The sequence below is a fragment of the Prionailurus bengalensis genome, chromosome B3, assembly GCF_016509475.1.
Source record: "Prionailurus bengalensis isolate Pbe53 chromosome B3, Fcat_Pben_1.1_paternal_pri, whole genome shotgun sequence".
In the NCBI taxonomy this organism is placed as follows: Eukaryota; Metazoa; Chordata; class Mammalia; order Carnivora; family Felidae; genus Prionailurus; species Prionailurus bengalensis.
The window spans coordinates 5,282,603-5,309,137 of NC_057355.1; the positions used below are offsets into that span (position 1 = coordinate 5,282,603).

The window sequence follows — 26,535 nt, forward strand, 5'->3', positions numbered from 1 at the left end:
ACATCTCCCAGGCGCCTGGGTGGCTCAGTCGGTAAAGTGTCCAACTCGTCAACGTTTATTTATTTTTTGGGGACAGAGAGAGACAGAGCATGAACGGGGGAGGGGCAGAGAGAGAGGGAGACACAGAATCGGAAACAGGCTCCAGGCTCCGAGCCATCAGCCCAGAGCCCGACGCGGGGCTCGAACTCCCGGACCGCGAGATCGTGACCTGGCTGAAGTCGGACGCTTAACCGACTGCGCCACCCAGGCGCCCCTACAACTCTTGATTTCACCTCAGGTCATGATCTCGCAGTTCATGAGTTCGAGCCTCGCATTGGGCTCTGTGCTAACAGTGAGGAGTCTGGTTAGGATTTTCTCTTTTCCTCTCACTCTCTGCCCCTCCCCTGCTCATACACACATGGACATTCTCTCCCTCTCTCTCTCAAAATAAATAAACTTAAAAAAAAAAAAAAGTAACATGTTTCCGTACCTCTAGGTACGGGAGAAAAAAATTGACGGGATCTGAATTTCTTTACTAATTTTTGAACTTCAGTTGCTTCCTGTTAAAGCCTGGTCATGCAAAATGGGGTTAAGCACTAGTGTGGATGACTCAAGAAGAATACGATACTGATCATTATTGTCCTAACTTTAACAACTGTGTCTTAGGATATTCGGAACCAGCGGAGGTATCGACAGAGGAGGAAGGCCGAGCTGGTGAAATTACAGCAAACATACGCTGCCCTGAACTCGAAGGCCACTTTCTATGGAGAGCAGGTGGATTACTACAAAAGCTATATCAAAACCTGCTTGGATAACTTGGCCAGCAAGGGCAAGTGAGTATGTTTTGTAAAGAGTCAACGTCAGTGGGGAAGGAAGGAGAGGCAGCTCGAGTGACCTTGGAAGGTTTTACCTTAAAACACGCTGGGTCTATTTATTGCTCTCATTCTTTTATCTTGTTTCTAATTGTTGGCATGATTTCCTAGATCCGTTTGTTGTTGTGTGACGTAAATAAATAACGTAGGGGGTATTTCAAGGATGCTTACTTCTAAGCATCCCTTGTTCCAAAATATCTTCGTGGCCCTAGAAATGAAAGAATCATGGAAGGAGTTTAGTTACTGCTCCCCAAACCCGCATGTGCCTTCAGATCACTCAAGGAATATGATGGACATTTCGATCCTCTGGTCTCTCTCTACACCTCTTGGGGACAGGATCCCAGACCCCAGCTTTCTTCCCAGCTGCCAGGGAGGATCTGATGCAGCCTTCCTGGCGCGGCCACAGCCAGCATCATGCCCATTTTATAGGGAGGGAAACTGAGAACCCAGAGGCGTGAGGTGGTAGTTGCAGGCTCTATCTGTAGGGTTGGTTTACTTTGGACTTCTCACTCTTCAGTGTAAGAATTTTCAAACCTAAGAAAGGTTGAGTGAACAGAACAATAAACACACACCCTTCACCCAGATTGACCTGTTTTTTTTTTTTTTAATTTTTTTTTTTTTTTCAACGTTTATTTATTTTTGGGACAGAGAGAGACAGAGCATGAACCGGGGAGGGGCAGAGAGAGAGGGAGACACAGAATCGGAAGCAGGCTCCAGGCTCTGAGCCATCAGCCCAGAGCCTGACGCGGGGCTCGAACTCCCGGACCGCGAGATCGTGACCTGGCTGAAGTCGGACGCTCAACCGACTGCGCCACCCAGGCGCCCCCAGATTGACCTGTTTTTAACATTTTGCCATACCAGCCTCCCTTCTCTGGCTTGCTTACTCTTCTCCCTGCCCTCTGGCTGTCTCTTTCTTTCCCTCCCTGGAAGACCAAGGTGAGGCAGGGCTGATGTGCTGGGGTGAAAATCAGACCCACCTGACCCAGCTTGCAAAGCTGGCTCTTGTGACCTTTGGACATGTCCCCATCGTTCTTCAAGCACTTACTGACTTTCTATTGTACAGTTGTAATTTCTATACGTGTTGTAGTTCCTTCCATAGCAGTTACTCCCTTTTATGCCGGTACCAGCGTTCCTGCCCATTTCTTGAGACCCTTCCTTTGGGAGTCCCAAATCCCTGGTTCTCATATAGATCTCTATTCTTCCCTCACTTACTTTTGAAAATCCCTTTTATCTTGATTGTCCTGATCAAGAAAAGGTCTTAAGGTCTGTTTCTTTCTCCTTGTTCCCACTCCTCTGTATTTGCTACACTGGTTTAAAGTCTTTATAAAATTACTTATTCTGAGATATGTTTATTTTTTCCCTGCACAGCTGAGGGCCTTACAGGGACTCCTTTGGGGTTCAGTACAGTTCCTTTAGGCTAGCGTTAGAGTGCTTCACACTTGTAGGTACTGAGGTGTTGAGAGGAACCTGGACAGATGACATGGCCTGTCAAATTTACATGGGTTTTCAAATACAGTTAAATTAAAGGCCAAAGCAATTTAGTGATGTTTCCACTGTTTTGCAAAAATATTACTCAGGCTAATCCTAACACTTACTGGCCATTTTAGAATCCATATGTTACTTAGGCTAGTGTAGGGGAAGTCTGTTTTCTGGCCTCCAATCCATGAATTACCAACAGACTTGTAGTTACTGATAGAAAGTGACGGGATGTGATTTTTTTGCAGGGTCTCCAAGAAGCCTGGGGAAATGAAAGGAAAGAAGAGTAAAAAGATTTCTCTGAAATACACAGCAGCCAGACTGCATGAAAAAGGAGTCCTTCTGGAAATTGAGGACCTGCAAGTGAACCAGTGAGTAGTTTTTACTCTGTTCTGTATCTTGATTTTGTCTCTACATTGATCACACCTGATTCCCTTTATTTCTGGATGGTTGTTTTCATATCTTCTATTTACTTATATATCTATTTGGGTGCAGCATTCCCAATGCTCAGAGTTAATTTGTCTGTCAGAGAAGGGAAAGTGTTACTTCTCCTTTGTTGTGGAATATTTGCCCCAAGCCATGTTTGCACCTACTTATGTTAGCCCCATCTTAATTTTTTTGCTCTTTACCTTTTTTCTTTTCTTTTTCTTTTAAATGTTTACTTATTCATTTTGGGAAGGGGGATCCCCAAGCAGGCTCCGCACCGTCAGCACAGAGCCCGACGTGGGGCTGAATCCCATGAACTGTGAGATAACGACCCGAGCCAAAATCAAGAACCCGATGCTTAACCAACAGTCCCCCAGACACCCCAGTTTTTCCTCTTTAAAGCAGGAAAACATTTTGTATTTCTCCTGTGTCTCAACCAAGAATAAATAAGAACAAGAAGAGGAGTTTACTTTATTCCACCTGAGGCTAGGAATCAGGGCCTTCCCCTCATTCTCCTTCCTGGGAAGGGCCAGCTCGCTTTGTACAAGGTTCCTGGATCTGGCCTGGCTGTCATTAGCGGGCATTTATGGAGTACCTGTTCAGTCAGCCCTGTGACCGTACATAGCTGAGCTTTCTGATTTTGTGTCTGTTAAAACAATAACAACTTTGTTTAAAAAGAAAAATTTTTCTGATCCTAAGGTGATATGTATTCATTATTGAACTTTGGAAATTGCTAAAGCATAAAGAAAAAGAAAAAAAGCATTTATCATTTCACAAGCCAAAGATAGCCACTGAAATAATTAGTGTATGTTCTGTGCCTCTGTTCACAGCAGATTATCTAACTTCCCACTTATTTATCTACCTATTATTTTTTTAACATATGTTGTGAAAATAGTCACATATCCAACTTTTTTCCCATTATATTTTGAGAAATTTTCACATTCTTTGAAAGCATCCTTTTTAATGGCCACACAATGTTTCATATTGTAGTTGAAATTTAACCATTCACCTGTACGACGTTTAAGTTGATTTTACTTTTTACGTTATTACACTTGCGGTATGTCTGTCTTTATATGTAAATCTTTGGTTTTACCTCTAATTATTTTTTTATCATAGATGTCTAAAAATGGAATTTCTGGTCAAAGTATTAAAATTATTAAGTTATTATTATAAAAAGTACAAGACTTAAACTTTACCATCGTAACCGTTTTTAAGTGTGTAGTTCAGTAGCGTTAAGTGTGTTCACGTTGCTGTACAACAGCTATCCAGAATCTTTTCATCTTACCAGACTGAGACTGTACCCACTGGACAACAGCTCTCCATTTGCCCCTCCCCCAGCCCTGGACAACCACCCTTCTACTCCCTGTTTTCATGTATTCGACGCCTCCAGGCATCTCATATAAGCCATTGTCTTTTCGTAACTGGCTTGTTTCACTTAGCTCAGTGACCTCATGGTTCATCCATGTTGTGGCGTGTGACAGATTTCTTTTTAAGGCTGAATAAAATTCCACTGTACATATACGCACCGCATTCTGTTTATACGTCCGTCGGGGGACTTGTGGGCTGCTTCCACCTCTTGGCTACTGCGAACAATGCTGCTGTGAACATAGAAGTGTAAACGTCTCTTTGGGATCCTGCTCTCCGTTCTTTTGAATCTATACCCCAAAGCAGGATTGCTGGATCACATGGTAGTTTTAAGTTTTTGAAGAACTGCCATACGATTTTCCATAGCAGATGAAAAAATTTATATATATATATACATGTATGTATATATGTATATCGCCAAAGAATCTGCAGTAGTGTCAGAAATGTATATGGAAGCGCTTACTTGCCTATTTCTTTCCCATTATTGAATAGTAAAGTAATTTTCAATGGTTTTGAATTCAGTAGTTAAAAGATAGTATCTGATTTGATTTGATTTTTTAATTTTTTAAAACATTTATTTTTGAGAGAGAGAGAGCATGAGTAGGGGAGGGACAGAGAGACAGACAGATGGACAAATTCCAAAGCAGGCTCCAGGCTCTAAGCTGTCAGCACATAGCCTTGCGGGGCTCGAACCCACGAACCATGAGATCATAACCTGAGCCGAAGTCGGACGTTTAACCCACTGAACCACCCAGGTGCCCGATTTTAATTTTTTAAAGAGAGCTTTTTTTGAGAGAGAGAGAGAGCGTGTGCGCAAGCAGGGGAGAGGCAGAGAGACAGACAGACAGACAGACACACTCCTAAGCAGCCTCCATGCCTAGCAGAGCCCAACTTGGGGCTGGATCCCACAACCCTGGGATCATGACCTGAGCTGAAATCAAGAGTTGGACGCTCAATTGACTGAGTCACCAGGTGCCCCTAGTACTCATTTTAAAACTTGACATTTCTTAGAGTCTAGTTGAGAGTGTGTGTGTGTGTGTGTGTGTGTGTGTGTGTGTGTGTGTGTGAGAATCGTGGCTTATTTGTATTTTCTCTGGTCGCTTTTCAGTTGGGGACCTTGGTGTTTTTGAGGTTTTTTATGTGAGCACTTTATGCACCTTTCAAGTTTGTCTCACATTTATTGTCTTTTCTCTTCTTTTTGTCATTATTTTCTACTGTTCAAATGCCAGCCATTTTTTTTGCCTGCCTTCTTTTCAATTTGCTATGATAGGCTTGGAAACCAAATAACAAAGCAAACTGGCTAAAATAAAATTGTTTATCACGTGAAGTACCTTTAAGGAATGACCCCAGAGGACCTCCTGTCGAGTAAGATGTGCACGTTCTAGTGTGTGGATTTCATGACCTCTCTTACAGCTTCTCCGTGGCCTGTTTTGCATCATTCATGATTCTCGGCTCTGTTCCTAGTAGATGGGTTTGCTTCATAGTTGAATTCTAGAAATCTGGGCTGATGTACTTTGATCACCCAGGGAACAACACATTCCCGCCTTCTTCCACTGCCATAAAATTTCTGGGCATGTAACATGTTGAGAGTGAGTGACACCTTAAGAATTTTCAGCAGTAGCAGGTGTATCTTTGGCAACACTCGGTTCATTTATATCTATAGCACCTCCTGTCATGGTTCTTTTTGTCCCGACCCCTTTTTCTTACATACTTCTTGTAATCCTCAAACATGCCTGCATTGATACACACACCTTTCATCCCTCTCCTTCCAGGCCAGTTTTCTGTTGATTTTCCTTTTACCGTTAGATTTCAGCAGTGGCCACAATGAAGGCCAAGAATTCCTATGACATCATGCCTTCAGAGACCATCGTGGCATTCCTCACTGGTTCCTCTTCTGTGGTGTGCGAGGGCTGCAGGGAGAGATTGCCGGCCTCTCCCCAGGTCTCTGAGCAGGTGGCACGTAGAGTAGCAGCCCTGCGCTCCTCCACCCGCAGGAGTACTTGGACCTTTATGCTATACCCCTTTTCACTCTTGAAGATTGTCACTCTCCTTTCTACATTTCGTGGAATACTGTTCCCGAGAACGTAAAAATATACCCTTATGATGTTATGTTTCAACAGGTTTAAAAATGTTATCTTTGAAATCAGTCCAACAGAAGAAGTTGGAGACTTTGAGGTGAAAGCCAAGTTCATGGGCGTTCAAATGGAGACGTTTATGCTACATTACCAGGTGGGTGTGCGCCCGGCAGAACCGAGAACTCTGTAGGTGAGGTGGTTGTGCTCTCGTCAAGGCAGGGAACCCGTGTGGGGACGGCCGTGCACTGCAGCACTGAGCTGGGCTCCACGCGGGAGGGAAGGAGCCCAGGGGCCCTGTGCTCTGGTGCCCCTGGTCTGTAGTCCCCAGAAAGGTCTGGCGGGTACGTACGTCTCCCAAAAGCTTTTACCTCAAGCTTCTATTTGTGTTGCCACTAAATCCAACTGGTACCTTGACCTTGAACAAAATGCTTAAGTGTTGATAGTAGAAAATTGTAAGCCTACTCAGTAGCTTGAACTCTTTTCTCTCATTTTGACTTGATACAGGTGCTTACATGTGTATTTCTGACAAGGCATGTGTAAATTAGATCTTTGTAAACAATCCCATTTTAAATTCGGAAAGAACTTTGCAGTGAATCATTTTATAACATAATTTTACCTAATTTTTATGTTGAAATATCTCCAGTTTTTACGCGTGAGAAAAGCACCAGGCGCCACGAGGCCTCCTGGGCGCCGCCCTGAGTCCCGCAGCTTTGTGTGTGTCCCGGTCGGTTCCGGCCCCTTCCCTCCTCCCGCCGGCCCCTTCCCTCCTCCCGCCGCCCGCTGCTGCGCTCCGTCGGCCTGGCAGGCGCCATCTCTGCACGCGCTGACCCTGCGTCCGCTCCTTTATTCCCCGTCATTTACACGAGTGGGGTGGGGGGGCTTTCACATGTGTTCCCACCTCCGAGCCGCAGCAGCCCCAGCCGGTTCCTCCTCCGCCTCCATTGCCCACAGAGATGCCTCCGTTGACTCGGTCGGCTCTTACCTCCCACCCCCCCAAACTGCGAGCTCCCCAAGGGCCCGTAGCGTGTCTTTGTTTCCTTCTCAATGCTGAGAGGCCCTCTGAACACGTTAGCTGAGCAGAAGTGCGAGGGTCCTGGGAGGCACGCGCTCTAGTGCTTACACAAACGGACATCCTGTCGTGCCTTCAGTCTCACCAGACCTGTGCGCGCCTCAGGTAGCGCGTTCACTCGCGCACATTCACAAAGTATGGAGTGAGTGCTGGGTGCGAGGTGTCACGCCGGGTGGGTGACGCGCCAGGGCCTTCGTTCTCATGGAGCCGCTAGGGTTTTTCCAAAAGATGAGTACGTTGATCTTTTGGGCGCTTCTGAGCTCTTTGACTCTTGCTTTCTCATCACCTCTGTTCTGAAGTTTATGGGCAAGACCCCTCAGGTTTCCTAAATTTGCTCTGGACAGAGGAGGGTGCTGGAAAAAGGGGCTTTGCACTCAGATCTGCCTCACTCCGGCCAACTCTGTACTGTGGGTGAATCATTGAGCATCTCTGAGCCTCATCTTTAAACTCGGGATAATCACACCTATAGGATTTTTATCAGGACTTAAAAAGACATTAACGTGTTTACGTGATGATGAGCGCATAGTAGGCACAGTGCACATTTTGCCCTTTTCCCTCTTGCCTTCAGAATTTAAAAGCTTTCTCATGTGAAATAGAAATTAGGACTCTACCATTGAGATGGCCATTGGTGGCCTTACCTTGTTTTCAATGATTATTTTATCAGAGACTGAAATGCCTTCACCCTCTCCAGGTGACCCATCGCTTAGACAAACTAGAGACACGTTATTGTAACTTTGAAAGAAGTATGTGTGATCAATGAGCCTGCTGCTTTTTCTTTCCATGTTTTGTGCGTTTGGATATGAACCACACGAGTTCTTACCTCCAGTTGTACCAGAAAGTTCTGTGGACCAGTGTGCCCTGTTCCTCGAGCTCTTGGGGTGGTTGTGCAGTGAACAGGCCCGTCGTGGGGCACTTCTTTCTCTCACCATTTCACACCTGTCATTCCTCATTCCTTCTGGATCCCTCCCTGCGCCGTGGCGTTTCTTGTTCCACAGACTTGATTAACTGTCAGAGTGTTTTTCCAAACAGGACCTGCTGCAGCTACAGTACGAGGGCGTTGCGGTCATGAAATTATTTAATAGAGCTAAAGTAAATGTCAACCTCCTGATCTTCCTTCTCAACAAAAAGTTCTACGGGAAGTAACCAGTCGTTGCCGCCAGCCCAGAGGGAGGAAGGGAGAAGCTCCTCACGGCCGCCTTCCTCGGGTCCTTCTTTACTCAGTGGAAGCAGAGGCCAGCCCTCAACAAAGCCTCAACTCGATGCGCTCCCGACACCGCGTTTTTAGCTCTTCCCGCTCTCGTGGGACGCCTGCTGCCCATTTTTCATAGTGAAATTGTATTTCAGGCTTAGTCTGACCCTCCTGTTCCTTCATTTTCCTCTGTCACGTAGGAAAGAGTGGAACCCCCGCTAAAATCTCTCTCCATCGCTACGGTCCTCGAGGCTGCATTGCTATATCGTAAGCTTTGGTGTTTGTCTGAATCAGCAACAGGGTTGGTGGGATTTGATTTCTTGTTATTTGGAAGCGGGAGCATCAGCGCTGGTGATGCACATGCTTATAAGGCACACAAGTAAGATGTCGGGTCATCTAGAATTAGTAGGTTGTCGTTTAACGGTGAAGTTCCTTTACATTTATTTCCATCCCGACGGTCACGTGGAAGGACACAGGGGCTCACTGGTCCTCCTCTTGTTGTCCTGTGTGTGCAAGAGCTAACAGAAGTCACTGTTCTATGTTGAAAGGAAAATTTCTAGCAAAGAGGAGATACGGTTTTTAAATTTCACCATTAAATTGGAGCAGTGCTGTTGGCATAGCTCTCTCATCGGTGGATGGGACACTCCCACTGATAAAACCCAGCTCTCTAGGCAAATTCACAGTGCTCTGTGGTGCCCGCTCGACTCTGTTTGTGCACAGAGGTGGGCTCCGTTCTGGAAGGCATCCGTTCTGTCCCTATGGCCAAGGGATGGGCGAGCCCTAGTGTAGAATGTAATTGTCTTCAAAACTGTTTTCTATCTTGAGTGCCTTATTAAAGTGTAGATTTATTTCTTAAAATGTGGGTGATAGGAATTTTGAAGATTTATATAATGCTTTAAAAGCCTTTAGAATACTGTAAGAGAAGGGTTTTTTTAAAAATTGGCTTATCTGTATATCTGAACTCTTAAAACTTATAGCTAAAACACTAGGATTCATCTACAGGGTTGCAGGGAGATAATCCTGCTTTAGACAGACTGAGTCAAAAACGAAACCAGCCAACTGATGTTAACTGGGTATTAACATCTTCTTCCCATTTCTTTCTCTTGTCCTGCTGCCCACACTGTGCCTTTATTTTAAGAGCTCCCATTTTCTGGGTTTAGTCAGAAATAATTCAATTCTAAACGTTGAATTTAGGAAACTTTTGTTATCAGATAAAATGTCATATACTTAAAGCAACAACAACAACAAATTGTTTATCCGGGAAAATATATTAGAAATCATGCTACTACACCTCCATTTACCCCGATGTTTCGGTTCAGTATTCTTTTATCATAAAACATAAAGTTTAACAAAATAAACTTACATGAGAAAATTTACTGCTGTATATTGAAAGCCAATAAACTGTTTCGTTAATAACAAATTATGTGATGTGTCCCTGTTACAAATGGAAGCGTTGGAGATGTGTTTTTCACGGGAGACTGTGTACCCGGTCAGGCCCACCGTTGTGCAAATCTAAGTCGTCCGATTCTCCGCACGCTGCAGGCGGGGGAGAGGTGCCGTGGCCGGAGACTCCACACCAGCCTGACCTTGTTTTCTACTGTATTCTGGAAGATCAGTTTTTAGGAGACCTTCTCCTCAGATCAAAAGCAGATACTATTACAAGTAACGTCACCTCAAAAACTGGGACCAAAGTGTCAAGTCTTTTACCTTAAAAGGATGCCCATCCCAAATGCTTGTTGGGCCTCAAAGGCCACATGCATGACAGACCGCGAGCAAAGTTTACAACTCCCGTGATGAAATACGATGCGTCAACTATTCGTAAGGATTACAGGGCCCTTGATGCAACTTCTAATGCAAAATGGCACAAAATGCACTTGCAGATTTTGCTGGCGGCCGTGTAGAATTACGGTTGCAACAGCATCGAGAGTGCCCCGGCTGAACTCAAGTCAGGCTCTGAAACCTTGTAGCTCTTCCTATTATTTCTGCTTATTAGCTGTGGCGCTCTCTGCCCCGTCCCTCCTCCTCCCACCTTGTCTTCCACCGGCTGTCGTGACATTTATCATGAATTTACTTCCAACGATTTGGACTGCCCATCAGATTGCTGCACACAATTGCCTTTGTATCTCTGTACGAAATAAAAGGTCATTTGTTCATGTTTGTGTTTATTTTTCTCAGTTTCATTGTTAGTAGTTCCTGTTCGACAGCGTTGACTAGAGCAAGATGTAATGATTGAAAACCACCACGGTCTCTCTGGGGGAGCCAACCCAGGTTATCTATCAGATGTCTTTCAGAATTATCTGAAAGTGGTGTTTAACATGGGAGTTGAGCCTTTTTTAAGTAATAACTGCTTACAGTGGCCTGGACCTGAGGAGATCTGGGGGCGGGGAGAACACACCGTGTACCGCCTCTGATCGGCTGACGCTCAGAATCACTGGAGCCTTTGCCACTATCCTGTGAACCCCGCACACCGGGTGTGGGCACGCAGTCACAGGAGACCCCTCAGGGGCCTTCTCTGCTCCATCTGAGTGCCAGAGGGGACTGGGGGAAGTCGCGTCCGGACAAAGTAAATAGCAAAAGGGGAATCACTTAAAAATACAAATATGTATATACGCATCCTGTTGTGTTTATAAACTGTGGCCAGACTCTATTGGGAAATTAGGGACTAGGAAAGAAGAGGAAAAACAGAATCATTCTCCAGTAAACCAGTGAAAAATGGGAGATGATGGCGTGTGGGGGACGGTGATGCCAGAGCAGGGCACCCCAGCCAGCGGCCTCCGGGGGCGCCCCTGAGCCTCCACTGTCTCAGCCTCTGTCCTTGAAACAGCTTCAGCTCTACCGTCCTCCTGCCAAGAAACCAAGGGAGCTAGGTGCTTATCAAGACATAAGATGTTAAATAAGGAAACCACACAAAGGGAAATAGTAGGAAGGGAAGCGGGTACCCCAAGCGACACAGGTAGACGACGCGTGTCCCCGGAGGCCTCTGCAAACCCACGAAGAATTTGGCACAGCTGCATCCCTCTGCAAATTTCAAACTTGACAGTTCCTTTTTTTTTTTAATGTTTAAATTACGAAGTATATAATTGTCAACATACTGTGAGTTTCAAGATACAAATTATTTCGCTTTTAAACCTATAGAACAGAACCCCCGGTCCTTTTTTTTTTTTTTTTTTACACTCCATGCTCACCACAGTGAGTGTGGTCACATCTGTCACCATACCCTATTACAATCTGTTCCCCACGCTGTACTTTCCGTCTCCATGACGGACTCTAGCAAGTTTGTACCTCTTAATCCCCTTCATTTCCCCCCCCTCCCGCCACCAATCTGTTCCCTGTAAAAGTCTGATTTTTTTTCTTTTCTTTATTCATTTGTTTTCTTTAGACTTCACATGAGTAAAATCATAGGGTATTGGTCTTTCTCTGATTTATTTCACTTTGCATAATACCCTGTAGGTCCATCCATCTTGTCTCAAATGGCAAGGTGTCATTCTTTTTATGACTGAGTAATATTCCTTTGTATATACACAGTATCTTCTTTATCCATTCGGTGGACACTTGGGTTGCTTCCATAGCTTGGGTATTGAAATAATGCTGAATAATTGAATAATGAATTCTGGGTTCTCTATTCTGTTTCATTGATCTATGTGTCTATTTTTGTCCCCCTATCCATTTTTTAAACTTTTTTTAAAAGTTTATTTTTGAGAGAGAGAATGGGGGAAGGGCAGAGAGAGGGGGACAGAGGATCTGAAGCGGGCTCTACGCTGACAGCAGAGAGCCCCATGTGGGGCTCAGACACATCATGACCTGAGCCAAAGTCAGATGTTTAACCAACTGAGCCACCCAGGTGCCCCCCCTATCCATTTTTAAAGGTACAAAAAAAAGTTTAATTTTTTTTATGTTTATTTTTGAGAGAGAGAGAGCGAGTGAGGAGGGGGAGAGAGAGAGGGAGACAGAAAATCTGAATCAGGCTCCAGGCTCTGAGCTGTCAGCACAGAGCCCGCTGACATGAATTCATGAACTCATGAGGGGCTCGAACTCATGAACCATGAGATCATGACCTGACCTCCTTGTCAATTCAGACCTTCCATGTTTTTCCTCTTTAGACTCATGTTTCCATTGCACTTCCCTCAGATTTTTATCCTAACATTTAAAGCATAAGTCTTACTTTTTATTATTCTGTCACAATTATCTAAAAAAATAAAAATGTGTCTTATCTAAGGCTGTTAATGCAATCCAGGAAAATGTTTTGTCATTATAGTTCTTGTTAGTGTACATTCGATCCAAGTCATGTATTGTCTTGACTGTTGTAAAAGTAAGATATTTGAAATGCACTTCTTAGATAAATAAAGAATTAAAAAAAATTTTTTTTTTAATGTTTATTCATTTTTGAGAGACAGAGCATGAGCAGGGAAGGGGCAGAGAGAGAGAGAGAGGGACACACAGAATCCAAAGTGGGTTCCAGGCTCCGAGCCGTCAGCACAGAGCCTGACGCGGGGCTCGAACCCACAAACTGCAAGATCATGACCTGAGCCGAAGTTGGACGCTCAACCGACTGAGCCACCCAGGTGCTCCTAAATGAAGAATTTTTAAATGAAAGTTTAAGAAACTTATGGATAAATGTTACTACTTGTCAGAATGAGATAGAGGTCATGACCAACTCTCTTCCTATTTTTTATTTTTATAAATGTAAGCTCTGAGACTCTTTGCTGTCATAATAAGCATATGAAAATGGAAGGTGTTTTGTTACAGCGATGTTATCTATTTGGGGGGACTCCTTAGTTTATCCTAAGAGTCTCAATGATTTGTAATAGATAATTAGAACATGATTAGGTCTTCCAATTTTGTTAAAAGCCAAAAAATTTTACCTGGTGTGGAAAAGAATTTATTATTCAGTCATGAGACACATCATCCACTTTCTCCAGACTTGGGAAGTAGACAAGGAGCTTTACTAAGACTTTTTAATAACTATGAATTAAACTCTTAACCTTTTGACTTAGAGACAACTTATTTAACCTAATATGCTAAAGATGCTTGGGGAAAATGGAAGTATTTTAATTTTCCTTTACACTATAATTTTTTAAACTTTTTATTAGGGGCGCCTGTGTGGCTCAATTGGTTAAGCATCCAACTTCCACTCAGGTCATGATCTCATGGTTCATGAATTCGAGCCCCATGTCCAGCTCTGTGCTGACAGCTCAGAGCCGGGAGCCTGCTTCAGATTCTCTGTCTCCCACTCTCTCTCCCCCTCTTCTCTCTCTCCCTCTCTCTCTCTCTCTCAAAAATAAACATTAAAAAAATTAAACTTTTTTGGGGCACAAAAACAGATCAGTAGAACAGAACAGAAAACCCAGAAATGGACCCACAAACATATGGCCAACTAATCTTTGACAAAGCAGGAAAGAATATCCAAAGGAATAAAGACAGTCTCTTCAGCAAGTGGTGCTGGGAAACTGGACAGCGACATGCAGAAGAATGAACCTGGACCACTTTCTTACACCAGACACAAAAATAAACTCAAAATAGATGAAAGAACTCAATGTAAGATGGGAAGCCATCAAAATCCTCTAGGAGAAAGCAGCCAAAAACCTCTTTGACCTCAGCCGCAGCAACTTCTTACTCAACACATTTCTGGAAGCAAGGGAAACAAAAGCAAAAATGAACTACTGGGACCTCATCAAAATAAAAAGCTTCTGCACAGAGAAGGAAACAATCAGCAAAACTGAAAGGCAACTGACAGATGGGAGAAGATATTTGCAAATGACATCAGTAAAGGGTTAGTATCCAAAATCTGCAAAGAACTTATCAAACTCAACACCCAAAATACAAATAATCCAGTGACGAAATGGGCAAAAGACATGAATAGACACTTCTCCAAAGAAGACATGCAGATGGCCAACCGACACATGAAAAAATGCTCCACATGACTCATCATCAGGGAAATACAAATCAAAACTGCAATGAGATACCACCTCACACCTTTCAGAATGGCTAACATGAACAACTCAGGCAACAACAGATGTTGGCGAGGATGCAGAGAAAGAGGATCTCTTTTTGCGCTGCTGGTGGGAATGCAAGCTGGTGCAGCCAGTCTGGAAAACCGTATGGAGGTTCCTCAAAAAATTAAAAATAGAACTACCCTACGACCCAGCAATTGCACTGCTAGGTATTTATCCAAGGGATACAGGTGTGCTGTTTCTAAGGGGCACATGCACCCCAATGTTTATAGCAGCACTATCGACAATAGCCAAAGTTGGAAAGAGCCCAAATGTCCATCAATGGATGAACGGATAAAGAAAATGTGGTATATATATACAATGGAGTATTACTCGGCAATCAAAAAGAATGAAATCTTGCCATTTGCAACTACGTAGATGGAACTGGAGGGTATTGTGCTAAGTGAAATTAGAGAAAGACAAAAATCGTAAGGCTTCACTCATATGAGGACTTTAAGATACAAAACAGATGAACATAAGGGAAGAGAAGGAAAAATAATGTAAAAACAAGGAGGGGGACCAAACATAAGAAACTCTCAAATGCAGAGAACAAACTGAGGGTTACTGGAGGGGTTGTGGGAGGGGGGATGGGCTAAATGGGTAAGGGGCATTAAGGAATCTTCTCCTGAAATAGTTGCACTATATGCTAACTAACTTGGATGTAGATGAAAAAAAAAATTAAATTAAACTTTTTTTAATTAGGGAAAAGTAACATACAAAGAGGGAATAGTATGATGAACTCCAATGTGTCCCCTAGGTAGCCTCAATGATTGTCCACACATAGTCAAACCATTTTCCTCTCTAACCTCCCCCTAAATTCCCCTGGTGTTATTTAAATCCCAGATACAGCATCATTTCAACCACAAATACTTCAGTATGTATCTCCACATACATACATAGTAGGTATCTCTAACATATCTCTAACATATTGTTTCTAATTAGGGAGCCATTGTGTCTGCAGGAGACATTTGGCAATATTTGGAGATATTTTTTGTCCTAACTAAGGGGATGCTACTGACATTTATTGGGTAGATGCCAGGGATCCCGACTAATATCTTAACAATGCACAGGACAGCTTCCCTCAACAAAGAGTTATCCAGTCCAAAATGTCAATAGTACCGGGGTGAGAAATCTCAATCTTTACATGTAAGGACTTTTGAAAAAAATCCCCAAACCATTATCATACTTAAATAATTTAAAAAATCAGACATGGAATGCTTCCGTTTCCCCATCTTGTACTTGCTCAAATAGTTCATATGTTTGAATCAGGTGCCTAACAATGTATACATATTACATTTACTTGACAAGTCTTTTAAATCTTTCATCTATAAATTCTCTCTTTTCATTTTTGAGAGACAGAGAGAGACAGACCGTGAGCGGGGGAGGGGCAGAGAGAGAGGGAGACACAGAATCCGAAGCAGGCTCCAGGCTCTGAGCTGTCAGCACAGAGCCCAACGCAGGGCTCGAACCCACGAACCATGAGATCTTGACCTGAGCTGAAGTCGGACGCTTAACTGACTGAGCCCCCCAGGCGCCCCACTCGCTCTCTTTTTTAAAATCTTATAGTTTAGTTGATGTTGCTCCTGTAGAATTTATACATTCTGGATTTCTTATATCTTTGTGGACCTCACTCAGTTTCAACCTTTTGGCAAGAATATTTCAGAGTTTTTATTACATCACACCACCGACTTACCTTTTCATGATGTAAATAAAGACCGGTCAGTGGGTTCAAAGTTGCCCATTTGACATATTTTTTTAAATAACTTTCCCATCAGCTTTTCATCACATACCCATGGATTCAGCAGCCACTGATAATGACGGCCTAGATTTCTTATTTTACTGGGGGTTGCAAAATGGTGATATTCCAAATCTATCATTCCTTCTTCATTTATCAGTCAGAATTCTTCTAAAAATAATTTCCTGTCATCAACTATTTGGTTACCTTGAGGAATATTCATACAGGAAAAGATGATAAATACTTGTTTCTCTCTCTTTATTTACTGGTTTCCCCTGACACCTTCCAAAGATGACCGCTGAGGGTTTTTTGGGTTGTTGGGTTTTTTGGGTTTTTTTTTTTGTATTTTTAAAGTCTTTATGACTCCTGGAGTTTTTATAAGATTATTTTTATGTTTATTTATTTTGAGAGTGACAGATACAGCGCAAATCGGGGAGGGGCAGAGAGAGAGGGAGACAGAGAGTCCAAAGTAGTGTGGAGCCCGACGCGGGGTTTGAACCCATGAAACCGTGACGGATGCCCAACCAATTGAGCCTCCCAGGTGCCCCGAGTTTTTATAGATTTGATGTCTTTCAATCCACTGTAGGTTTTTTGTTTGTTTTAATATTTATTTTTGACAGAGAGACAGAGCATGAGTGGAGGAGGGGCAGAGAGAGAGGGAGACAGAATCCAAAGCAGGCTCCAGGCTCTGAGCTGTCAGCACAGAGCCCGACGCGGGGCTTGAACTCACAGACCGCGAGATCATGACCTGAGCCGCAGCTGGACGCTCAACCGACTGAGCCACCCAGGTGCCCCTGTTCGTTTGTTTTTTAAATGCTCAAATTGTCTCCTTTGCTGGTGGAAGTAACTTCACGGTGACAGCGATTGTTGTCACTTTTGGCATGACCCCAGTAGCCTTTGGTAGCGCCTTGCTTTCTGGGATATGTTTCACTTTCATCTTGTTTTTCTCACCACAGACCTGGAATCAACCGTTTCTCCAGGGAGCCCTGGCAACTTTTAGTGGGAAACAGAAGTAGGGAATACGGTCTTGGTGCTGGGAAGGCTTATGGCCCTTAGGTTGCCGTTGTTTCTAAGCTTTTTCAATGAAGTAGTTACTTTTGTTTGTTTTGTTTGAATAATCTCTCTGTTCAACGTGGGGCTTGAACTCACGATTGTGAGAACAAGAATTGCATGCTCTACAACTAAGCCAGCCCGGTGCTCCAATGAAGTAATTAATTTGTTTATTTTTAAAAAAAATTTTAATGTTTATTTTTGAAAGAGAGAGAGAGAGAGAGTGTGTGTGAGCAGGGGAGGGGGAGAGAGGGAGACAGAGAACCCAAAGCAGGGTCCAGGCTCTGAGCTGTCAGCACAGAGCCCAACTTGGGGCTCAAACTTGTGAACCACGAGATCATGACCTGAGCCAAAGTTGGACCTTAACAAACTGAGCCACCCAAGTGCCCCTGAAGTAGTTACTTTTAAGAGAACATTTCCTGGGGCACCTGGGTGGCTCAGTCAGTTGTGCATCCAGCTCTTGGTTTCGGCTCAGGTCCGAGATCTCAAGGTCATGATCTCTCCTGGTCGTGAGTTCTGCCCGGCCTCAGGCTCTGTACTGACAGTGCACAGCTCGCCTGGGATTCTCTCTCTGTCCCTCTCTCCCTGTTTGTCTCCCCCTGGCATGTGTGTGTGCTCTCTCTCTCTCTCTCTCTCTCTCAAAATAAATAAACTTTAAAAAAAGAGAACATTTCCTGAGTTCATAACAAGTTTTTAAATAAAACACTTTATATATATATATATATATACAGCCTTCTGAAAGGGAAAAATTAATGCCCTGATTAGTAGCATTTGCCAATTCCGTGGGGTCAGTGCTTCCCCGTCACTGATTTCAAGCTTGTTGACACTGGTCACTGAACGCAGACTTTGGAAGAGAGGCTGACCTCAGTTCTAATGAGCTAGGACTAAACCACCAATCTTATTCCAGGAATAATTGGGAGTAGTTATGGATTTTAAGAAGAATGAGAAGTATTCAGATGTGGACTTGAGACCCACGGAGGAGGAATGGGGCTAAGAAGGTAAGACTCAAGACAGCGTGGGTGAGGTATGTTTCGTGTGGCCCTGCAGACCCACTCTCCGCCCTCACTTTCCTCTGTGCCCTGGGAAGCTGGCCACATGGTCTGGGGCACTGTTTCCCTCCAGCTTCTGCTTGTGTTTGGCCCACAGCGGGCATCCCAAGGAGACTGGAGGTCTGGGGGAAGGCAGGGTTAGTTAGGACTTCTTCTGGGTTACCACCAGGGCCTGCCTCTCCCTACCAAAGGCCAAACACCCACCCTCTGCCCTCGGCAGTAAGCAATCCCTCCCCAGGGCCCTTAGGGCACAGAGTGCTAATGGTTCCTGCTCTAAATAGCAGCAGGGGAGCCTGATCCCTAAACCCTGCCCGCTGTCTTTATTAACTTTTCTCCAAATTACCAGTTTGTGTGTGCCATCTGTTTCCTGCTGGGACCCTGCTACACAAGTGGACCAATTAAGGCCTCAATCAGCGAGAGATTGGGTGGCCTGAATTGGATAATGAGCGTTAGTATGGACAGATGTGAGTGAATTCTGGGGATAGTTAGGAAGTAGAGGTGACTTACTGGCGGTCGGGCACATGAACCCTGTGGGACGGGGCCAGGCAGCCCTCCGCCTGAGTTATTCACCATCAGGAGTGTTGGGGAATGGGGAAGCACTGTGTTCCATCATCCCACCGGGCGGGCAAGTCACAACGGACGTCGGCATATCAAAACCACGGGAAACCTGCTTAACTTCTTGTTACCGAGCTCCCCGCAATGTATTTGACATCGCAATCCGACCCCTTACGTTGCAGGAAACTTCTGTGAAACTCGTGTTCCTTGGGCCACACTCTGAAACGCTAAGCTTTTAAGAACTAGTAAATATTACTTAGGAAACAAAAAAGCAAAGACGTGAATTTGTGTCTCACGTTTGCTAAGGAGTTTTAGATTCCATTCTATATCTCAAGTTTGGTAAAATTATTGCTTGGACATCGTTGACCTTAAATTGTACATATTGATTCTCTATTTTGCCCCAAATTGCCTAGGAAATAACTCTGATATGAGTATGTAAGCATGTGTACTTGAGAAAGATTGTACTTATTCATAGCCACTGGCCTTTGCCTCTGGAGAAACACATTCCCAATTCCAGACGCAGAGATCTGGAGGGCGAAGGAAAAATCTGGAGGAAGGTGTTGAACAGACACATAATAGAAAGGATGACACGATAGGAGTTGAAGGGTCGCTCCTCTTATAAAAAAGCCAGCTAAGAAAGAATGACCTTTGGAAAACAGAGCTGGTGCTCAAACACCTGTTTCCATGAAAAGAAACTGATATTCCTTAGGAAAATGGCTGATTCTGGGGCTGAGCAGAGAAGTGCTAGATAAGCCTAGGTCATCTGGCTGTGTCCAGAAGAAAAACAACAACGACAACTAAAAAATGGATGGGGACATGTTAAAAGGACACAGAAGCCAGCTTGAAGGTCAAATCTGGGATAATTTAAGTACAAAAATAGTAACAGCAATGGATCATATCCTATTGGATAAAGTGAGAATTCATGAGCCCATTCTAAGATAAACAAATAGGGAAAGGGCAAGAATCATCAATGGAGGCTAAAACTAGTGGGTGCAAGTTGGATAGTGAGGTATTTATCTATTCTCAAAGTCTCTCCCTTCAAGAGTCTTATTGATTACAGAGGGAAAAATTAAACTTGACAGTGGAGGAAACTGGCAGACCCCACCTTCATCAAATGATCCAAGCTTAACATCAGTAATGGGACAACTTGACATCATCTGCCTCCTGATGGACAAATTGAGAAGAACACAACATTGTCCCTGTGGTATTCCTGCCAAAAATGCATAATCTGAAACAAACCATGAGAACATGCAAGATGAACCCTAATTAACAGACATTCTACACAATAATGGACTCGTCACTTCAAAAATTTCCAAAGTCATGAAAGACATAAAAATTGAACAACTGTTCCAGATGAAAGATGCCAAGAAACATAACTGAATATAGGGAATGATCTTAGATTTCCATTTCCCATAAAGAATATTACTGGGAGGGGAACCTGGGTGGCTCAGTCAATTAAGCATCTGACTCTTGGTTTCAGCTTCGAGCCCCATGTCTGGCTCGGTGCTGACAATGTGGGGTCTGATTGGGATTCTCTCTCCCCCCCACCACATAAATAAATAAACTTTAAAAAATAAATTTATAAAAAGGAATATTAGTGGGTAGTTGGTAAGCATTCCAATAACATCTGTAGATTAGATAACAGTACTATATCGATGTCAATTTCCTGATTTTGATAATGACACTGTGATTATGTAAGAGAATATCCTTGTTTTTGTGAAATAAACAATGAAGTATTTAGGGATAAAGGGGCACATACCAACTTACTCTCAAATGGTTTAGAAAAAACTATAGAGAGAGAAAGAAATGATAAAGTAAGTGCAGAAAAATACTTAGAGGATCTGGGTAAAGAATATATGAGGGTTTTTTTTTAATTTTATTAAGTAATATCTGCAGCCAAGATGGGGCTCAAGCTCACAACCCCAAGACCAAGAGCCGCATGCTCTACTGACTGAGCCAGCGGGCGCCCTAAGAATTCTTTATTTTATTGCAATTTTTTTTTCTTTCTTTCTTTCTTTTTATAATGTTTGTTCATTTTTGAGAGAGGGAGAGATAGAGGCATGAGCAGGAGAGGGGCAGAGAGAGAGGGAGTCGCAGAATCCGAAGCAGGCTCCAGGCTCTGAGCTGTCCGCACAGAGCCTGATGTGGGGCTCGAACTCACGGACCACGAGATCATGACCTGAGCCAAAGTCGGACGCTCAATTGACTGAGCCACCCAGATGCCCCTATTGCAACTTAAAAAAAAGAAAGTTTATTTATTTTGAGAGAGAGATCACGCATGAGCAGGGGAGGGGGCAAAGAGAGGGAGAGAGAGAATCCCAAGCAGGCTTTGCACTGACAGTGCAGAGCCTGATGTGGGGCTCAAACCCATTAACCATGAGATCACCACCTGAGCTGAAACCAAGAGTCGGATGCCTCACCGAGTGAGCCACTCAGGCGCCCCTGCAACTTTTTTATAAATCTGAAATTATGTAAAATATAAAAAGTTTTAAAGAAATGAGGATCTTTACGTGCATCAGGAATGATTTTGGCTGCAAGAAAGGAAAGCTGACGTCTAGTGATTTCAACAAATTTATTTCACATAAATCCAGAGGAAAACTAGGTGCTGGTTAAGCTATCCAACAATGGCAAAGTTGTTTTTTGTCTTTCTGAATGCTGAATTTGTTCTTATGCTTTCTCTTTCCATGGTGGCAAGATGGCTCCAGAGCTCCAGGCATCACCTCTGTGTTCAAAGTATATAGAAAAAGGGGTTAGCGGTGGCTAAATGTGTTCCTAGTATCTGAAAACCCAAAGTTTACCTATAAGCTTTCCACGAGGTTTGCCCTTACGTCTCAATAACCAAACTGGACATGTTGCTGACCCCCCAGATGAGGGAGGCTGGGAAGGGGCATCTGCCGCTCTGGTCTCTGCAATAGAAGATTGGAGGGAATGTCTGCCAAACTAAGAAGCTGAATGCTTTCAATTTGAAAACTATAGACCATATTAATTCTTGGACCCATCCTATGATTCCATTCTTAACGGCAGCATTTCTTAAGGTTTGACCCCCAAACCACCTGTAACAGAATCATTTGTTACAAAGGCAGAATCCTGGGCTACAGTCCAGTCTGTAAAAGTCATAATCTCTGGGGATGGGATATAGGAATATAAATTTTAAACAGACACCTGGGTTCCAACAGAGTCATAGACAAAGGCAAACAGAAAACAGTAACATACCTAGAAATACTGGGTAAAACATAACAAAATCTGTAATGCATACTTGAACTCACAAGAAAAGAACATTCTCAAGTGACTAAAATAGTAAGCATGTGGTTATCTCTTCCAGCAATCTAGGAGTTTCGAGTTAAAAAAAAAAAATCCACACTTTATTCAGATTTCCCCAGTTTTTTCCTATTATCCTTTTTCTGATCCAGGACTTCACATGACATTTAGTTATCACATCACCTTAGGATCTTCTTGGCTGTGAAAATAGGAGTTTCGGGTTTTAATGCCCAGAGAGTCCCAAGCCAGGACCCTCAGGTCCTCAGGTGTGTTGGGAGAAGCAATCTTCCTGAGCATCCTCGGACATTCTGGTTGGTCATGCCACAAATGCAAACCTCTGATCCTTCTTTACTGGGCATTTCTCAGGGATGTGTTTGCAGCTAGCAACTCTGAGAGATCAAGTAATGCCTTCTTCCGGCACAAAGAACAGGCTCGTTCTGTTGTAACAGAACCCACTGTATGTGCATCACCCCAGTGGGACTTGATGGGTAAGGGGAATTGACACAAAAATGATGCTCATGCTGCTTGCTGTGTGGTGTCTCTCACTCAGGAATCTCATGCCTGCTGTCAGAATCCATGAAACAGTAACAGATTACTGCATTAGCTTGTAAGCAGGGTAAAATTTCAGCCCAAAAGAGTGAAATCTATCCACTGGCAAAGTTAACAAAGAAGTTTGGCTATTTCTGGCTGGGCTCCAGGGGAAAACAATCCCCTTAAGAAACCAAAAACTTGGATCTATATGGGCTTAGGGTCTGCATTTATAGTATCCATGTAATGAAATTCCCATGTCTAGTAACTGATTCTCCTATAGCTAATGGAACAAAGCAAAACTACATTTCGGTCATATCCCCACTCCCCAGGATTCCCACAGGAAAAAAATAAAGCCCCCTAAAGATGAAAGCATAGCTAAAAACTTTAGGAAACAATTCATCATAAGCAAGAGTGAGAGGATATAACAAATAGAATCAGAGGTCCCCACACTTGTGCTAATAGAACTACATGCTGAAAGAGAATATAAAACTAGCATAAAGGCATGAAAGAAGGAATGAAAAATAAGAAAAGAACGGACTCTAAATAAAGATCAGCCAGATTTGAAAAGATTAGATGGGAAAACATAGTTCTTAAAGAAGATAAAACTCAATAGACAGGTTAAGCAGCAGGTTAGACAGAGCTGAAGAGAGGAGTCAATAAAGTGGAAGATAGATCTAAGGAAATTACCCAGAATGTAGCACAGAAATAGAGTGGGAAAATATGAAAGGGAGGTAAAAAGATATGAAAAATAGAATGAGAAAGTTTGATATACATCTAACTGAACTTCGAGAGGGAAAGAATAGAGAATATAGAGAAGAAGCAGTGTTTGAAGAGATTTTTAGAAAAATTTCTAGAACATTTGAAAGGTGTGTAGCAGAGTCTTCCAGTTGTTCTTCAGTATATGTTCTCCCCTCATCTAATGCTATGGTCCTTGGAGTGAGGTCCCAGAGCAGGCAGCATCAGCATCACCTGATAGCTTGTTAGAAATGCACATTCTCAGCCCTATCCAAGATCTACTGAATCATACATTCAAAAGTGGGGCTCAGGAATCTGTGTTTTAATAAGCTCTTCAGTGATTCTGATGAATGCTAGTTTGAGATCCACTGTTCCATTATAATAGATTCCTGATTTTTAGCTGGGCAAATGGCTTTCTTGTATTTAGGTGTGGCCATGTAAGTTCTGTTCAATGGGATGGATATAAAAAGACGTTAATGTAGCAGCCTCTGAGAACCTGCCTCAAGAGACACAGTGCATATGCCCTTTTCCCCATTCTCACGTTCCTCTATCTTGTTCTTAGAATGTTGGTGCCACCATCTTGCACCATGAAGTTGGCAAAGCAATAAGATAAATACCTTGACTTCCTTCCTTCCTTTCATTTTCTTTCTTTCTTTCCTTCCTTTTCGTTTCTTTTTTTTCTTTTCTTTTCAAGTGAGCTCCATGCCCAATGTGGGGCTTGAACTTGCAACCTCAAGATCAAGGGTCACATGCTCTACTGACTGGGTCAGGCCAGTGCCCTAATAATACCTTGAGTTCTACATGGGAGAGAAATAATCTTTCATTCTGTTTAAAGTCACTTTTTGGGAGATTTTCTGTTAGAGCAAAATCAAATCCTTATACAGGTCTTCAGACCGAAATATATTGAGTTCTAAACAAGATAAATAAAACAAAATCCACAACTCAGCATCTTGTAACAAAACTATAAAGTAACCAAGACAAAGAGAAAGATTATCTACAGAGGAACAGAAATGAAGGTAACAGCACCAGCCCTGGCACCAAAAGAAGCCAGAAGACTTTTTTTAAAGTCTTCGAAGTTCTGAACCTTCAAATAACTGATACCATAAATCCTGAGCAATTCTCTTACAAACTTTATCAAACATGAAAAGGTATGAGAATAACTTAGACCAGGTTCAGCAATCTACAGTCACTGGGCCAAATCTGATCCACTCTCTGTTTTTATAAATGAAGTTTCATTGGAATCCTGCCCTGTGAATTTATTTATGTGTTGTTTATGGCTGCTTTCCTTCTTCAATGGCAAAGGTGAATAGTTCCAAGGAGATAAGACCCTATGGTCTGCAAAACTTACAATACTTACTGTCTGGCCCTCTGCGACGAGAAGTTTGCTGATGCCTGACTTAGACAAAGGAGACATCTTAATGACTGTGAATTCCCAGTGTTTTCCTTCTGTTCTTCATAGGGAGATGCCCAGGTGGCTGTGGTCAGCAGGCCTGAGGAGCTTCAAAATAAAGCTCCCAGGTTTGTAATTCCACTTCTGCTGGAGCAGCCACGTGAGCATCCGGAAACAACTTGGCTTACGGCAGCACACGCCGTCTAGGTCCTGATTCTGGGTCCAGGTTCGGGTCTTGAAATTACTTTTTTTTTAGGTTTATTTATTTATTTTGAGACAGAGACAGAGAGCATGAGCAGAGGAGGGACAGAGAGAAAGACACAGGATCTGAAGCAGGCCCCAGGCTCTGAGCTGTCAGCACAGAGCCCAATGAGGGGGCTCGAACTCATGAACCGCAAGATCATGACCTGAGCTGAAGTCAGATGCCTAACTGACTGAGCCAGCCAGGCACCCCCAGGTCTTGAAATTATTGGGGTGTCCAACTTATGCCCCCTTTCCTTGCCTGTGCCTTAGCTTTGCACTTTTGTCCAGGTAGGGGCTTTCTGCTGGAAGACCTGGCCATGGCCCATCACACATACATCAGTTGTGAGTGACAAAGGGGAACAAAGAAAGCTGAAACCAAATGCCTGAGAGTCATGATTTACATCAAAGAATCTCAGAGAGTGGACCAGAGGCACTAGAGGAAGGGAGGGACAGGGCTGAAAACACAAATATTGCTTGAAAGCGTGTGCAAGGAGTAATTAGACACCCAGATCCCCTCCCTGATTGCTCAAAGCTAAGTGATGACTCCTTTCCTCCGTGACCGTGGACAGGAGGTTATACTTCTAGGGAAACTGAGCCAAAGAGATTCTGAACTTTGGGTAAGGCAAAGAAAAAGCTGGGAGTGAGGTGCCATCTGAAAATGGGTAAAGAGCAAGCCACATCAAATGGTGAGACACTTAGGTCTTTTTTCCCACTTGGCGCTCAGAATGCAGCAGCCAGGCTTATTGTCCTGCAGGGTAGACTGGAAGATTCCTCAGGTGGGAGGAACTGAGTGTGTAAGACAAAACAGAACAAGACAAAACCGATCCTAGGGATACTGTTATCTGGGGGACAAGCAATGAAAACTCTGGGTTTCTCTCAATACCCTACAGCGAATTCACAAGTCAAGAAGCCCAGCACATGCACACAGAGCTTACAGTCAGTTGTTTAAAACTAAATGGCATTCATTCCTTTTTATTTTTTCCTGATGTTAATAGAAATACATACTTCTTTTTAAAAATGCATATCATTTAGGGCCACCTGGGTAGCTCAGTCGGTTGAGCGTCCGACTTCGGCTCAGGTCATGATCTCATGGTTTGTGAGTTCGAGCCCTGCGGCAGGCTCTGTGTTGACAGCTCAGAGCCTGGAGACTGCTTTGGATTCTGTGTCTCCCTCTCTCTCTGTCCTTCCCCCATTCATGCTCTGTGTCTCTCAAAAATAAAAATAACCATTAAAAAATATTTAAAAATGCATATCATTTAGAAATGTGTAGAACAGGGGTGTCTGGGTGGCTCAGTCAGTTAAGCATCTGACTCTTGATTTTGACTCAGGTCATGATCTCATGGTTCATGAGTTCAAGCACCAAATCGGGCTGTGTGCTGACAGCACGGGGCCTGCTTGGGATTCTCTCGCTCTTCTCTCTGCCCCTCCCTGCTTTCTCTCTCTCTCAAAAATAAACAAACCAAAAAAAAAAAAAAAAAGAGAGAGAGAGAGAGAGAGAAAGAAATGTGTAGATCAGAAGATAATTTTCCCAGTAGTCTCTACATCCCC

At 43.4% G+C, this 26,535-nt stretch overlaps 1 protein-coding gene across 1 annotated transcript in view; it reads left to right on the forward strand.

The window, feature by feature from the left end:
• The window catches only part of IQGAP1 (IQ motif containing GTPase activating protein 1), a 102,676-nt gene extending 92,072 nt beyond the window's left edge, over positions 1–10,604 (forward strand). Inside the window, exons 35-38 of the mRNA XM_043553895.1 lie at positions 646–812; positions 2,576–2,698; positions 6,239–6,347; positions 8,292–10,604. Of these exons, the coding sequence (XP_043409830.1) occupies positions 646–812; positions 2,576–2,698; positions 6,239–6,347; positions 8,292–8,405 (513 nt within the window). The 3' untranslated portion in view covers positions 8,406–10,604. The remainder of the gene's footprint in view (positions 1–645; positions 813–2,575; positions 2,699–6,238; positions 6,348–8,291) is intronic.
• Positions 10,605–26,535: the final 15,931 nt, after the last annotated feature.